Source organism: Xiphias gladius, chromosome 12 (genome assembly GCF_016859285.1).
Source record: "Xiphias gladius isolate SHS-SW01 ecotype Sanya breed wild chromosome 12, ASM1685928v1, whole genome shotgun sequence".
In the NCBI taxonomy this organism is placed as follows: domain Eukaryota; kingdom Metazoa; phylum Chordata; class Actinopteri; order Istiophoriformes; family Xiphiidae; genus Xiphias; species Xiphias gladius.
The window spans coordinates 10,257,046-10,274,099 of record NC_053411.1 but is presented as its reverse complement, the minus strand read 5'-3'; the positions used below and the strand labels follow the sequence as shown (position 1 = coordinate 10,274,099).

At 40.6% G+C, this 17,054-nt stretch overlaps 1 protein-coding gene across 5 annotated transcripts in view; it reads left to right on the top strand.

The window, feature by feature from the left end:
- The window catches only part of LOC120797471 (RNA-binding protein with multiple splicing-like), a 37,463-nt gene that overhangs the window by 10,594 nt on the left and 9,815 nt on the right, over positions 1–17,054 (top strand). For 2 of the 5 annotated variants that reach the window (XR_005708528.1, XR_005708527.1), the window contains exons 2-6: positions 4,009–4,086; positions 4,936–4,974; positions 7,399–7,461; positions 10,542–10,692; positions 16,256–16,325. Coding sequence is in view for 2 of the 5 variants with exons in the window: in XM_040141159.1 (XP_039997093.1) it covers positions 4,009–4,086; positions 4,936–4,974; positions 7,399–7,461; positions 10,542–10,692; positions 12,966–13,093; positions 16,256–16,318 (522 nt within the window). In the remaining 3 variants the exon portion in view is untranslated. Of the gene's footprint in view, positions 1–4,008; positions 4,087–4,935; positions 4,975–7,398; positions 7,462–10,541; positions 10,693–12,965; positions 13,094–16,255; positions 16,326–17,054 lie in introns of all 5 variants that reach the window. The other 3 variants (XM_040141159.1, XM_040141160.1, XR_005708529.1) reach the window with 3 other exon arrangements.

The following is a 17,054-nucleotide window of genomic DNA, read 5'->3' as shown; positions in this document are numbered from 1 at the left end:
AATGGTAAATGATTCAAAGGCCCCTCGCAGGCCACTCAGCACTATGGAAATGTAGGTATGTGACTCACGAGGAACCAATAAAACAATGTTTCTAAAACCTAATAAAACAGAAGGTGGCAGAAGGTTTATCTATGCTTTTTACGAATCTGCAGAATCTGTTCAACCCCTGGCTTGACCTTCAGTTCAGTTTACTACATCATGAAATCTTGATGTCTCACTTTACCTGGTGGTAACACACTCATAGCTGTCTGGCTTTTCAAGCTAGCCTCAATGCAGCATAAATAAAGATCTATCCTGTAATCAACAGCAGATGTCTGCAGGAGAGAGCTGTTTACACATTTGCCTGTGAATCATCCCGTATCCAGCATGTGCAGTCAATTCCACACCCGACAGACGGGCGAAACGATCATATATCACAACAGCTGACGTCAGAAAGTCTCAGGAATGAGGTCGGACACAGCCAAGTATGTCCCATTGTTCCCGGATGTGTAGAGCACTCATTGTTGCTCGTGCTTGCCTGAACTTTTGCAGCGTATCCAGCGCTGAAGTGTCTATTAGGCTCATGACTGCAGATAGGAGCTAAATGGGATCTTAGATAGCTTGGCAAGGGAGGGAAAGATGACTAAGATTTTTACGATGTATGCACTGTCCACCTGTTTAGGTAGTCTTGGAGAAAATGTCAATGATTTAGTTTCAGTACACATGATTTTATTTAAAGATACACCAATATTATTATTATAATCTTACGTGAAAAGTCAGAACCAATGTATTTGCTTTGTAGTGATTCTGATGTTCAGTTTCCACTTGTAACCACATACAAGCCACAACAAGCCTTAAGGGTAATATATAAATCTGTCATCTAAACAGCAGCAGGTCATGTACAGCTTCAACACAGGTTACGTCAATGTTCAGGAAAACAGCAAAAGCGACAATGAGAAGAAACCCGGTCTCTAATAGAAATTTCAAACCTAAAGCTTTGGTGCCTGTGACTTGTCTGTCTACTCTTCAAACACCCATTACTTGTATATCAAGCATCCCCCCCAATCCACATTATTAGTTTTATCAGCCTCGACAGCTGTAGGTGACTGCCCTTGCTTGTGTCTGATTGATACCATCCTGTTCTGACTCATTGTTCCCTTGTAAAACCATATAAGGAGGCCCTCAATAGAGTTTATTTAAACAGATCTGCCAGAGACAGAGCCCAGTGATAGCCCTGCAGGGCTCAGCTCGGCTCAGATAAGATAAGGGTGAAGGTGAGAAAGTCGCTGAGGTGAGATTTTTTGGCTGGATGGGCGGTTTGGCACTCACCAGCTATTGCTCCCTCAGTTGCTAAGCTCCTTTGTTTGTCTGTTGCTCTGCCTTTGGCATCAGTGGTGCGTATCAGGTTACATGTGGGAATGAGGTGTAGTGTTAGTTCAGCAGTTCCTTTGTCCCCCGAGTAGTGAATCCACTATCTAATGAATCTGGGAGCTTTGGATCTACTCTGTGTAACTGCATACCTACGGTTTTATTCGTAATTCAGCCTCAAATAGAATCAAATTATTGAATAAATAATTAAATTACGCATCCAAATCCACTATCATAGTATTGATGTTAGCGTGTAGGGTGAAGTTGTTGGAAGTATGTTTGATGCACAGTCTATTGTTTGATTTTGATGTCTCCTGTACCCGAAGGCAGTTATTTTCCTGTACGAAGCCAACTTCAATTAGGTGATAATGGCAGGTAGGAGGTATGATTAGTGCCTGTATAGATAATACAATTGTTAATTTATCTATTATTCATGTCTGCCCCGGTTGTTTTGGTACGACTATACCGAAATAAAGGGAGGATTTTTACATTTTTTCATTGTTTTGTAAAGCCAAAGAGAAGTTAAAAAAAATAAAAAAAATAAAGCCGTTGTGTTAACAGGAGACACATGGTGTAGTTTATAGTTAGAAATATCTGTGTTAACAACTCTTTCCTTGACTGGCCCTTTATTAAGGACAGACACATCTACAATTACATGTAACAAATAGAATTTCCCTGTTTCCATGCCTCCAAAATGTAACCAGGTCTGCGTTCATGAGCTGTGACAGGATGTCTCAGAACCTGTGTCTTCTACTGCTGCTGTGCCTGTGTTAACTACATGTAGGCGTTTGGGCTAATGTGTCCGCGTACGTTGGAAGAAGTCCTGCTGTTCCCACAGAGCTTTTTAGACATGCCAGCCAGGTTGCCAGTCGTCTAATAAAGGGAGTGACACCGCAAATATAAGAGAGGTGATAGCTCAAATTGACAGCTTCGGCCAATTTACTCGCTGAAAGAAGTGTCAGTGTGCCCTGAAAGTGCCCACAGTGTTGTAACGCCAAGCCCTAATGGCCCTTTTGGTTCACGAAAACCAGGTTTACATTTTCAGTTAGCAAAGAACTGTTTGCCTCTTGCCGTGATCAGTTTCTTGAAGAATTAGGAGCAGAAATTTTGGGAAATACCCTAATCCATTTTATTGCTGTGAGTTAGATGAGAAGCACGATACCACTCTCATACAGTGTGTGGGCATTAAGTATGAGGCAGGAGCCAGCAGCTGGTTAGCTTAGGTTAGTGTAAAAATCAAAGCGCACATGCAGGCACACATAGCGTTAGCTCCCTGTAACACCACAGTGTGTCTTGCAGTGTTTTACACTTACGGTTTTGTATAGATTAAAAAAACAACATATGCAGTATGAATTAGTCAACCTTAGAGGTGCTGATAGGTGGATTTTATTATCTTCAGACCGAGCCAGGCTAGCTGTTCCCCCTTGTTTCTAGTCTCTGTGCTAAGATAAGCTAAGCAGCTGCTTGATTCTTATTTATCCTACAGATATGGGAGCAGTATCAATCTTTCTCTCCAGCTCTCAGCAAGAAAGTGAATAAGCATAAATCAAGGAATAAAAAACAGATATCTGCTATGACACTTTCCTGTGCTAATGAAATAGTGTCTATCAGTTATTTGACAGCCACATTTTTTTAAATTCTGTGTTTAATTCTGTGTTAGCGCCTCTGCTGTTCTAATTAGACAGTTTCTTTTTGACATTTGAGTGGCAGGCCTCAGGAAATATGTTTCCTGAGGCCTCAAATGCACTCTTTAATTTTAGTGCACGGTAAATTTTTCTTGCGTTCTCTTGCAAATTCTCTCCATAGTTCCCGAAGGATATTTCAAGTTTATCCCTTTTCTCAGCACAACACATAAGATGAGTTCACCCCCACGCACCCGCTCTCAGCTGTCTTGTATCTGTTACTCGCCAGTGTCATCGACATTTTTTCATCTCTCAGGGTTGACGTTGAGGTTGTAAGCAACATATAGTATACAGTTTAAATTGCTGGTTTAGTGTTTTCAATGTAGTAGTAAATTGAGATTTGCTCACTAAAAATAGCGCCTAAAATTCCCCTTTGACAAACCTAAAACTTCACCTGCAGTACACCTAGTGCTTTCACAGTGCATTCATTTTACTTCTCTATCAACACACATTATGACATAGCACAATAACCACTTTCTCGCCTGAAAGCACATTTCGGTTACTCGCTTGTTACTCCCTCTGTGGTTTTCCACCTTTTCCGGATCAGTACGGGCGACAACAGTTACATTTTCCTTTAGTCTTTCTTAGCTAACTTACACAATGCATTTCCCCAGCAATGCCAGCTCAAGTTGCAAGTTGAAAAGTTCAAATGTAAAACGGAGGCCAGAGCTGTGAGGGCGGATTGCCATAAAACACAGCAGGCTGTAGATTACACAGGAGAACACAATACACTTAGTGTAGAAAGGTATGATAGGGTGTGTGTGTGTGTGTGTGTGTGTGTTTGCAGAGCTGAATACATCCCTATCAGTATCTTAAAAGTCTATCTGTTACTGTAAACTAAACCCAGGGAACTATTTAACTCATGTTCATTGTCCTTCTTCACATAACCTCATCTTTTACTGTCAGGTATGCAAGGTAGCTATTTATAACTAGGGGAGGTTGATGAAAAATACATGATCTCTTTTCTTGTCTTCCTCAGGTCCGAACGCTATTTGTCAGTGGGCTACCACTGGATATTAAGCCGCGGGAGCTCTATCTCCTGTTCAGACCATTTAAGGTATGTTTGTATGTTTTAAATGGATGGGCTGTAGCTATTCTTAGCAGCTTACTTTCCTGCAGTCAATGGGACCTCCATTAATGGTGATGAAATAAACGGCAATGGAAACTCTCCCGCGAGGTTCAAGTGTCTGTGTTCCTAAAGCCAAGGTTCAATCACATCTTGATCCACAAGAAGCTTGTGTGTGTGTGTGTGTGTGTGTGTGTGTGTGTGTGTGTGTGTGTGTGTGTGTGTGTGTTTTGTGTGTGTTTTGTGTTTTGTGTGTGTGTGTTTGTGTGTGTCTCATGGAAAAATGGCTCGCTGCCTGTGATACAAAAACAAAGCTATTTGCCTCCCCTCAGAAACTTGACTTTGTCACAGCACAAAGAGTCCTAGAGTTTTGTTCAGGTGAATGCATGTGTATGTTGCACGCTTTTCAAAATAATAGAATAATGCACTTTAATGGTACGGCAGCAGCATGGTTAAAGTGAATGATGGGACAATTGCTATGCATCTAATCCCTCACTTAGATAATGCTCATGGTATGTACGCTGAGTAAATGGTTTATATCATGAGTGTTGAAAGCAGTAAATCCTGATTAATAAGGAAAGATATAACAACCTGTTCCATATGGTCTTCATAAGAGCTCCTGGACCCATGAAAAAAACCTGACTTAATCAGATTCTGCGATGCAAAAATGTAGCACTTTTTACTTAACACAACGCAATATTTTGGCACAAAATAATATGTTTTGCAACATTTTTCTCGCTAGAAATCCCAAAATATTTTGTTCTGTGCATCAAATTGCAGCGCTTGTCTTAGTAACCAGACACTTTTTCACATTTCTAACATGTTCTTTCTTTGTTTCAGGGCTATGAAGGCTCCTTGATAAAACTCACTTCTAAACAGGTATGCTACAAGACACAAAGAAACTAATGATTGACGCCATCAGTTAGTCTCTCATCATGTTGTTACTGTTTGCATTATGGAATCTCTCGCTCGTCGACACCTTCAATTTTTTTGTCTCTCCTTTGTCCTTTTTTTCCCCCCCTCTCTGTGTTATCAGCTCATTGACTATGATGGATTAGCACTCTTTGTCAGGAAGTACCTGGAATATAAAAAAAAAAAAAGATTATTTGGGGAAGGGAAGGGGAAAAAAGCGTTGCAGCAACTTGCCTTTGGCAGTCGAATAGTATGCTTGTAGTCGCAGACAGTCAACTCCAGTGGGATGTGCGGGGATGAGAAGGGAGACGGAAAAGAATTTTGAGGTGTCAAAGCGAGCGTTTTGACAAGAGCAATAGTGACGGTTGAGTTTTGTCTCCAGGGGCGCAGGACTGAAAATGAGCTCAGCTGGCAGGTGTCCACATCCAGAGTTAAGCAATTTAGCTTGATGTCATTGTACTTATTACCACATTACACTTTTCCCATAAATACATGACATGCTCATTAGAAGGGTTTAGGGTGATTTAGATTGAATGTGCTGAGTATAATACCTCTAAAACTAAGAACAAAGGGAAGCTTTTTTCCGGTAGTGCAATTTCTTCAGGACAAGTAAAGTCCTATTGTATGATTGGGGAATTGCCCTTTTTTTGTTTCATTGCGGTTGCAAGGTATCAAAAGCCCTCAAATTCCAATTAGCAACTATTTTAATATACTTTTCATATTTTAATCCATTCGGGTTGCTTTAAAAAATTCTTAAACCTCACTGCAGTGATGTACAGGTGCCCTCCGGATCCTTGTGAGATCACTGCTGGGTGTAATTACAGGTTCAACATAGCACACTTCTTCTTCTTCCTGGGAGGGAAGTAAAATACTGCTTTTCAGCCTGTCGTTAAGTTACTCTTTAAATAATTATCAAAACATTTGCTAGTTAATTTAATGTTCATCAAATAATCGATTAATCAGCTAATCAGCCTGCTTCTAGTTGTGAGTGAGTCTTTACAGTTCAGTCCAAAGGCTACATTGGCCTTGTCTTAGCCTGCAGAGCTCAGAATTTCATAATCTAGAAAATGTGGTTAGTGCATCGTTTTGCTCTTTTTTTTTCCCTTGTTCATGAGTGAGTGAGGCACTCAGCCACACTCTGTGTACTTTAGCCTCTCTTTGCAGGCCACCTCAGCCCATAGTTTCGTACTCGTCATCTTCTACCTGACAAATGTCAACTGATGCTTAATTTCAGTCAGGTCTCGCAAAGTGTTTTTTTTTTTTGGAGCGACTCTCCTCCCAACTAATGGCAATGACAATGGTGACGTAAATCAATCGATCTCCCTCTCCCTTCCAGTTAGAGAACACACAGCCATCTCCATATATAGCAAGAGCCAGATCTTAGACCCTTTCTATTTATATTCCTGTTATGCTTCCTCCTTCTGACGTCTTCACTTAGTCCGTCTTTCTTTTTTTATGTGTTTCTTCTTTTCTTTTTTCCCTCCTCCTCCTCCTCCTCCTCACTCTACTTGTTCAAAATTCCCATAACCCTAGACTGCTTCTCCAGATCACACGCAGCAGCGCGACCTCATGGGAGCAACATGTTTAGAGGTTTCGTTTTCTCTTCACCCCCCCCACCTCCTCCTAACATCCCCATTCACACTCATACATCCACTGCAAAAACATGTATTCTTTCTTTATTCTTCTCCCATATCTGTAGCGGTGGTTTGAAATCTGACAACCAAACATGCATCCTTGTTTTTTTTTGTTGTTTTTTTTGCTTTTTTTGCTTTTCCCTCTTGCTCACTCACCTTTACTCTTGCGGGCGCCAGCTCTAACGTGATGACACCAGAATATAAAACAAGCACCACTGAAGTAGATGTGAACTATATATATGTATTGCATGGTTTTCCACTGACAGGCCTGTTCGAGGAGGTCTTAAAAACGATTTCTACCTCTCGCTTCACTTTCTTTCATTTTTATACTCACCTTTTAACAACTACATTCTAATTCTCAAGACCCCCCCATTTTTCTTCTTTTTTTCTTTCTCTATCTCTTCTCCTTTTTCAGCCTTTCCCCCCTCTCTGCCTCTCTTGCGCTTGCTCACGCATTTTCTCGCTCTCACATTGCCCGTATTTGGGCATAGGGGAGCTGGATGATGAACTCTCCTTGTGCAAAGTAAGCGTCCAGCCTCTATTTCTCTCCCCCTCTTTCTGTCTATGTCGCCATGGCTTTATAAACAGGGCAAGAGAGAGAGAGAGACAGTTAAGGAGGGGGGTGTGTACGATAAGAAATAAAAAAAAAATATATAAAAAAGAACAACATGTCTATGTCACTCAGACAGAAATGCAGACTCAGTTTTCTGCCTTAAACCATGTTTCTTTCTTTTGTTCTGTCTTCTTGTCTCCCCAGCCAGTGGGGTTTGTCAGCTTTGACAGTCGATCAGAGGCGGAGGCTGCTAAGAATGCCTTGAACGTAAGTGTCATGCCCTCTCCGTGCTCCTCTCAAGCACCAGCTCAGCGCTAGTATATCTTGTGATGGCTTGGAATCTGATTTTTTTCGGCTTCTGTGCAAATCCATTTGATATCCGGGAAATCCAGACATTCCTACATTTAAATCACATCCAAAAAAGCCAGAAAAGGTAGTGAAGACAAACATATCATGGCTGGTCTAAATGCTGTATGTCCGAACATTCCTCTTTAAGTAAATAAAGCATTTTTCTTAAAGCTTTGCCATGGATCCTGCAAGGTCAGGAGGAAAATTAGCTCTTCTTCCACATATAAATAGAAGATATTGATCTAGGGTTTAATTTTAATCCCACTTATTTCAGAATGGAGCTCAATAGAAAGCCTTGATGAGGCAGATTCAAATATAAAACAGAGCCCGTCCTCACAGGTTTTTATTCAGCTCTCTTGAAACAAAGTATAGATAGACTATAATGAACACCAGCTCCTCACACAGCTTTATTTTCCCATTGTTTTTTTAACGTGTCTAGATATACAACACCCCTTCTATTGCTTCTTAAATTTTTGTTGATCTCTTTGTCACAGAAAAAGATCAGTTTTATCATCCTTCTAAAGTGGGACCATGACAACACGAGCAGAATCTGTCAACTTTCAGATGTCGAGATTTTGGTGCGCATCAAACGCAGAGCAGAGATTTGAAGAAAGGATAGAAATTATCATCTTATTATAAGCCAACAATAGTCAGACTGTTTCAACAGAATCACTCAGTAGGGTTGAGAATTGAATAGTGCTCTTGTTTTTAGGGGAAAGCTATGTCCCAGGGGTCATATGGAGATAAGCCAGATTTTGCAAACATCTATCTGCATATTGAAATATGGGAAAGACATAGAAACCGTAGGAAAGAGGGAAGAGGATTTGTTTCCCGCTTCGGTAGATCTGTTTTATTCCCTCTAAACTATGAACAGATATAGCCTCACTCGATTCTCGCTATAACACCATTACGACAATTATAATCATCACCAAAACAATGCAGAAGTGCAAAGGAAGTGCTAAGAAGCTCAAAAAAAAAAAAAAAAAAAAAAACACATTTCAAGGTAAAGATTCAACAGAGTTCAAACTGAGATGCGCTCAGGCCTCATTATATCCATGTACCTTATTATACCTCTGCAGCCTCGATTGCCAGAAGCTGCGAGTGCACTGAGCCAAGCCAATCCTAGTTAATTCCCTCTCCTTCATGAGAAGAGTCATCCCTCGCTTGTTTCAGCTCAGCTTTGCCTGAGCCTGCAGGGACGAGCCGAGAAACCCGTCCTCACAGCTTCTCACTCTTTCGCTGCAGAGAACTTTACTCTTGACTGCTTTTCTCCTCCATTGATCTGACCCTCGAGTTTTCCTGCTGGTCTTTTGCAGACAATCAAATTAGGTTAATTAGAGGGCGTTTATAGTTGCTGGTGAGGGTCTTCCTTGCCTTGTTGCTTCCAAGCAAACCAAACAAATAGCAGCTTTGTTTTGGATGAAGAAAACCTTTGTTTATGTCACATTCCTTATTTTTACTCAGGCGGAAGTAACTGAGAAGATAAATGGTTTGGACTAGTGCACATGTGGCGTTATTTGATGTAGCTCTGAGAGACAAAAACAACCTTTACTGGGCTTGTTATCAACAGTGGTATGTCAGAGGGCTTTTAACATTGGCATCTCAATAATTTACCAGAATTTTTGGCTCACTTTAAGTAGTGATGCCTTCCGTATTGGATTTGATGTCATGATATTAAATTACGGCTACCGAGTTCAGCAGGGAGCATAGCGAGGTCCTCGTGGCTTGCCTGCCTGTGGTATAAATGACATCATGCGCTAGCCAAGTTTGTGTCATCAGGTTGTGATTTTTCAATTGTGGGTGTCACCCATCATCACATGCACTGAACCAGAATAACACTGTAATCCACAATGAGTCGTTTACAGCAAGCTTTAAAGTCCAAGCAACTGAAAATGTCCTCTCCCCGCCAAGATACTGGCAGTAAATTCTGTCCTAAAGTGGTGAAAGATGAAAAGTTTACAAAGTGACAATTCCAGATATCAGCAGGGTTCCATTAGACATTTAAACAACGCTAAACAAGAGAATGCAGAAGTGGAAGATGTGCATGATAACTAACTCCATAGCGGTATAGATTAGTCTGCTTCATCACTACGTCAAGGCAAAACACAGCAAATCTTTCACTTGCTCTCTGTTCTTTTATAATGTCACTACTTCAGTGGTGTCACTACTTCACCCTTTTCAGGTATGGTTGCTTAAGCAAAGTATCACTGACCTAATGTGTAACGTCATTTTGTGCAGAGCCCTTATCTCACTAAACAAAGACACCTCCCAAGGTGCTGACTTTTAGCAGCCTTCCAGGAAAACAAGGGACATCTAAGAACTATATAAACCACTTGTCTGCATTCATCATATTTGGCTGAGAAAAATATGGTGTTACTGTTTGCAAGAAATTAGTTACTGTAATGGTCAAATTTAATCAGTTAAAAAAAAAAAACAATAGTGGAAAAATGGACATCTGGTAAACAATTGATTTCTTGCCACCAAACTACCTCCACTAACTAATACACAGATGATGAAGCTGCATATTCACAAAGATGTTCGGCGTTCATTGACTGGTAGTTGGAGCACTTCAAAGGCTCTTCTCCATAGAAATGGAGGCCGAACCTCATGGGTATCACAGTATTTAGAGCCAATTGCCATACTAAACTAACAAAAGTTTAGTATATCTCACACACGAAGTTGAAATAGGCAATAGCAATAATAAATGACAGTTAACATAAACCTGTCGTTTCATAAAATTTCCCAGGAACCTTCCATATGTCTATGCAGAGGAACATCATTAAAAGCATCACCATTATAAACTGGAGCTGCACACTTTGTTGAATGATGACGCACACCTTTACCTTTACTAAACACTTAAATTGCATTGCAGAACCAAAATATGTATTTAGCATTTCAGCCTTTGTCAAAATACAAACAATTTTATTATTTTTTTATCGTACAGAAAAGCTTTCTACGAGACAATATTTTTGCTGACACATCTTTCCATTTGATCTCAGGGGGTCAGGTTTGATCCAGAAATCCCCCAGACCCTGCGGCTGGAGTTCGCCAAGGCCAACACCAAGATGGCCAAGAACAAGCTGGTTGGCACTCCCAACCCCCCTCCCTCCCAGCAGAGCCCCGGGCCACAGTTCATCAGCAGAGACCCATGTGAGTACCCCCGTCTGTCCCTGAGCCTTTCTGTTTGTTAGTCGGTGATGCTGCTTCCTTTGGCCACTGGACAGCGGTTTCCTTTTAGGTTTTTTTTTTTTCGTCATTAATGGGGGAGTGTTTTTGCTTCAGCTGTATACTTGAAAAATGGAGATTAACTTGGCTGGTAATCACTGAAAAGTAGATTTTTTTCTTTTAATGGTGTTGTGTTTGTTCCTCAATGAAACATTGTCATCCTGTGCACTCATGTTAATAACATTTCTCTTAGTAATCTGTTACCAAAATGTTTCTTTGAAATCAGATTTTGTGCACTTTGGCATAATGGGTTAACTTGATTAGAGCTCTCCCCCGAAATGACACATGTCCCCTGTTAGATAAACAGTACATGTTCACTGTTAGCCGTTGCTCTAATGATTTGGACTCAAGGCCTTTGAGTTCCAGGCGTGTATGGAATTTGCAAATGTAGCTCTCTAGCCTTTTTTTTTTCCATTTAGTTAAATATTTTTCCAAGAGGTTAAGGATTCTGTAAGTATCAGCCATTAATAGTTGAACATAGGCCAGCTGTGGTTGTACATTCTTCCTAAATGACCAAACTGCTCTTATCTTGGATCTTTTTTTTTTGCCAGAGAAAGGGTGTGTACTTGAGGCCCCTGTGGAAAATGGAAGGAAACGATTAATGAAACCATGACGTAATCACCAGGAGAGAAATTGCTGTCATTTTCTGATAAGAGATGTTTAAATCAGCCTTTTTTCTGATCATGCTTTGATAAAGAGTTACAAGGATACACGGACAGCACAGGGAAAATGCTCCTTAAATTATACAGCTATCTGATGTTTCTCCAACGAGTTGCTGTTTTTTTATGATTCTGCATTTTTAAGTGTTCACACACTCTGTACCACTCTGCACTGTCACCTATCTCTTCACTCATGCACTATGCTTTTTTTTCCACAGTCACTTTACACTCGACTCAGTGAGCAAATCATCATATCTGAGATGGTTCCCTCTCATTTTCTCCTGAAATAAGTCAGTTATAGTTATATTATGAGAGTACAATTAACTATTGTCTTAGCTGCTGTTGCTACGCCTCTGAAGCTTTCCATTACATGTGCGGTGTACATTGATAAAGGTACCAGATTTACCATCAAAATTTTTGGTAATTTTTTTAAACAATAGGTTCTTCATTGCAGACAGAAGGCAGCTTCTAATTTCTAGCAGACTACTGTAGATTTTTCTTGCTGAAATGACAAATGTTGCCGCTATAGCTAACTAGCTTATCAAGCTAATGTTCATTCCATACGTTGGTTAAAAACGCCATCTCTGGATGACTTAGTAATGCTTTCACTTGACTTATTTTAAAACGGGAAACCTTTTAAAAAGGGTCTTAAATATACACTGGATATTACATGTTCGATATATACAAGATATTGTGCTCAATACTGAGGCTAAAGCTACTAGAATAAAGCTTTAAGAATAATAAGGAAACATCGTAGAGCAGGCTGTTTCACTGTAACGTAACCCTGTTTGGCTGCGTAGTTTACATAAGGGTTCATATTTCAACCCGTATGTTTTCACTTCAAGTTACAAGTGAAAAGGTTTTTAGGATGAGGAATAACGGATATCTTTGGGAAACGTAAGGCTGCTGTGGGTATTGTTGTCTGGGGTTGCTGGAGCGCAAACTTTGCCATATCCAATAAAAAGCAGTGAAGAGCTAAAATACTAGCTTACACAGTTGATGGGGCTAATTGTGAATGGGGCTTTTACAACCTGTAACCCTACAAACAAATGTAGTCAGTTGATACTGCTCTTCTTGGCCTTGGTAATAACGTTCGTTTACTACTGTAGGTAGTAAGCTAGTAAACAGACATGCTAACGATTGCAGCTTACGTTTGAGCAGATAAACAAACTGCTTTTGTGTTTTTGGTTTTGAAAATGCTAAAAAAAACATACACCATCCTCCAACTCTGTAATAATCTCCATTATTGCTATTACTACATTCGTATGAATGCAGCTTCAACATGTGGCGAAATTTAGAGTGACAGACTTGTCATGCCAATCTACGGTTGCTAAGCTTTAATTTGATAGTCACTTTTTGGAGGAGGGTTTTAGCTAACTGTCAATTGATTTAAAGAAATGAAATGAGAGGAAGCTATTTCAGATAATTGATACTCACCTGTAGCGCACCTCTACGACCACCATCACTGCCACCACCCCCACCCTGTCTCTCCAGCCGCCCACTCTCCTCACTCCACTCCTCCTCTTCTTCTTTCCACAGATGAGCTCACAGTGCCTGCTCTATATCCCAGCAGCCCAGACGTGTGGGCGTCATACCCGCTGTACCCGGCGGAGCTGTCGCCGGCCCTCCCACCCGCTTTCACCTACCCCTCCTCGCTCCACGCTCAGGTAACCTGCAAACCCACCCCTTCCTCCCTCACTACCACCACCATCACTGCCCCCTCACCTCCTCCTGAGCCCACCGTATAAACAGCTGCTGCCGTCAGCCCTGAAATCGTTGTCTGTTCCATCCACAGATGCACCTCAAGAAGCACACACCACCCCGTCACTGTCATTTGCAAAATTACAAAAGAACTGACTGGCTGCAAAGCATGAGTGCAGTCATGGTTAAATCAAATATCTGGTGTTGTTTTGAAGTCAAGGAGATAAATCAGTTTTGTGGGAAGTTTTTCTATTTTTCTTACAGCCAGACAAACTCATGGAGGACTTTTTAAACGTCTCTACACACAGCTTTGTTGAATTTTGATCCCAGCTTCATTCAGCAAGGCCTATAGGAACAGGTCGCAGCTCTTTCAAAAGTAGCTAAATACGTATTCTCCTTTTTTCATACTTTGTGCTCTTTAGCTGTTTTTTAATGGCCATTTCCACATGTACAAGTACAAAATCTCTTAACAATCAATTTGTAAAATTTGGGTCACTCCTGTCCATCTGTGACTGTGCACCATGAAAGCAGGAAATGAATCAGGAATTTGATACAATAGAATTTATTTATTCATAGTGAAACTAGTGACTTTATAAATATTTAATTTCCAGGACATAGTCCATTTTTGCAGTCATGTAATGCTGTTTTACGCTCCTCTTGAGAGGAGGTGCTAACTGATCCCATTAACTTCCAGGAATCGAACAAAACTAATCTCCCTGTTAACCAAACCCTTAAACTGCATGTGGAGACATGAGAAAGACATCCATGAGTTTGTCTGACTTTTAAGACCTCTAATTGGGAAAAATAGATATAAATAATAAGATCCCCTGAAAAATAACTATCCTATAAATTCCAAATGGTACATGTTTAAATAGTAGAGTTGAATTGACAATTCATGCTGATTGCAACCTGTCACTAGTTTCACTAGAAGTATCTTTTTAAGTGTACAGGGCTGCTGCTTCGGTCTCCTGGAAAATTACAAATATGTAATCAATGTAATAATTTAACCCTCCCATTGTCCTCATATTCTGTACACACACCGTGTCCTCCTGTTGAAACTGTGCCGCCTTCAGTCCCGATTACCACATGTAGGGCAGTATGCAAGTGCACAGCCTTTGCAGATATATTTCTTACACCTGCAGCAAGCGCCTCCCTGCCTTGGGTGTGACGTCGAGGAGACTTGTGTCGCGGGTCCCAATGACCCGAGGACAGCGGGAGGGTTAAACTTTTCTAGGTCTTACAGAGCTAGTTTGGCAACAGAGCGGGAGCACCTAGGTGATTTAGACGCTCAGCATATGTTTGTAGAGTTTAGATTTCAAGAACAAGAAAGCTTTAAAATGAAAAAATCTGTCAAGGTCTAACATCACATACCCCAGCTCATATCATGTCACTTTATTTATCCCAATTACTGGCATCATATACACTACTGAAAGCTTCAGCACTTTAAAAGGTTTGCATCATTGTTTGATCATCACCTACTTCATTAATTAAATCCCTCTTTTTCCACCAACTATGATCCAGTTTATTGAGGTCTTCTAATCTGCACAGCTCCGCTGTGAGTTCACATACGAATTCCTTATCGATCTCTTGAAATTCTTCTCATGAAGCCTGTTTGGTACTGACCCTGATCAGATCTCAGTATTAGATGTACTGTTTCTGAGTTTTTGTTTGCTGATTGGTTTTTAAGCTCGCATTGATCTCTCAGTACTCTGCAGTATTTTAAGATCAAAATATTACGGTATCTGAGTTATCTAATGTCTTTTATCTCTGCTAGAGAGTATACAGAGTATATTTCCATGTACAATGCAGATACTAAGGTTATTTAAGTATAAAGGCCCCTAGCAAAGACATTAAAGCAGAAGCGCAGCTGAGGTCAGAATTTGAAATGACTGCAAGTTGAATCTGCCTAGCTGGCATTTTTCCATATGCATATGGAATATGTGAGCACACACTGACACACAAAGAAAATCTGGCCTTGTGATTTCGGTGGGGGGTTGTGGTTAATGTTAGCATCTCATCTTTTGACCTTGAGTGGATGCTGATGTGAGGCATAAAATGTGTATATAAACAGGTCTCACAGCACACACACAAGACTAAATGATCAAATCTAATTTATATTAACATGAGCTCAGCTCTCTGGCTCAATGGTTAATCAGCTGCTGTCATTTTTTTCTGGTGAGAGTGCAGTAACGTTGTTGGCTTGCTAGTAAATGTTAGCACCTGGGCAGTTGCTAAAGCAGAGGATCTCAGAAAAACAAGTCCTGTTGTCTGACGTGAATTTCATTTGAATACAAGAAGACGACTGTGCAATGTGGAAATTTACAAGACATGACAGTTAGTAATAGGTAACCTTTTATAGTGAAGCCATGAAGCTCGGTAACAAACAAGGTGTAAATTGTCTTGCTACAACTCTTGCATCTATCAGCTAAATGTGAATTTAAGAGTGGAAGAGCAATAGTTCGACATTTTGGCTTATTCCCTTACTTGCCAATACCACTCTCATGTCTGTCCATGAACTATGAGGCTACAGCCAGAAGCCGGTTAGCTTATCTTAGCATAAAGACTGGAGAAAGGGGGGAAACAGCTAGCATGTGTCCCATTATCTCCACACTGCACTCCGCTGCATCTGGCCAAGAAACTGTCTGGCACGTAACCAACTGTAAAACCAATCATATTGTTTTTACACTTTGGCTTTTGTACAGATTAAACAAATGATATATAATTTGTTAATTATTTAGTTTTAGAGATGCTGATAAGTGGATTTTGTTACCTTTGGACAGACCCAGGCTAGCTGCCTCCCTCTGTTTCTCTCCCTCTGTCCAATCTTTAATCTTTAATCTTTAGCCACATATTTACTGTACAGACATGAGAGTGGTATCAATCTTTTAACTCTCAACGCCGAAGTGAATAAGCATATTTCTTAAAATGTGAAACCATTTATGCGCAGTAAATGTCTTCATTCCTTGATATTTAAAAAGTGCAGAGAGGTTATAACTTTTAGTCGAGCAAAACTTGTCAGTAAATTGAATATTTACGTTAAAGTTTTTATGAATATAAATTGTATATAGTCATATAATTTCTACGTATGTGCATGTTTGCTAATGTATGTCTGGATTATGTTTGTTTAGATTCGCTGGCTCCCACCTGCAGATGGAACTCCTCAGGGATGGAAGTCCAGGCAGTTCTGCTGAAGTACGTGTGAGTAACAACTTATCCACATGCACACACACTCAGCCCTTCTGCTCTGCTACGACAAAGCAGTGTAAATTGCGCTGTGCCGTGAAAATACTTCAGTAAATGTTATGACACTTTGTTTAAACAGGCGCAAAGATATTCCTAAACATTAGTCGGGAATATCACAGAGTGTTACTCCGTCCACGTGGCATGTGTGTCAAGTGAGCACCCTCTTTTTGCCAGCAAACCTCACATGAAAAACCTCCTTCGAGCTAACTGCCAGACTAACCAACTAATTAGTCATGTTTCTGCTAGCGAGTGCATACTGCTCGCTAACACAAAACAAATTAGCCTGTTAGATGTAAATGTGCGAGCGTTAAACCCGGTCAGTCAATGAAACCACAGCCACTCCTCGCACATCATCACAAGAGATGAAAGGTGCGATTTAAAGGGGAACTCCATTATTTTCCCCACTGAGGTCACGGGGTACAGAGGCTCGACTTTTCCCATTGAAGTGATGCTTGATCTCTGGCATCAAAGGCAGGGAGTCAAACAGAATGTACAACGAGCTCTGATGCCGATGTTTTAATAAAACAGATGGGGTAGAGCTCAGCAAATATGACTAAAATGCTAATATACAGTAAGCTGCTTTGATGGGTAGTGTTACTATAACCAGTGGTGAAAGTCACTCAATACATTCACTCAAGTACTGAGAGTCCAAAATGCTAGGTAGAGCCGAGGGGAACCGCTGAG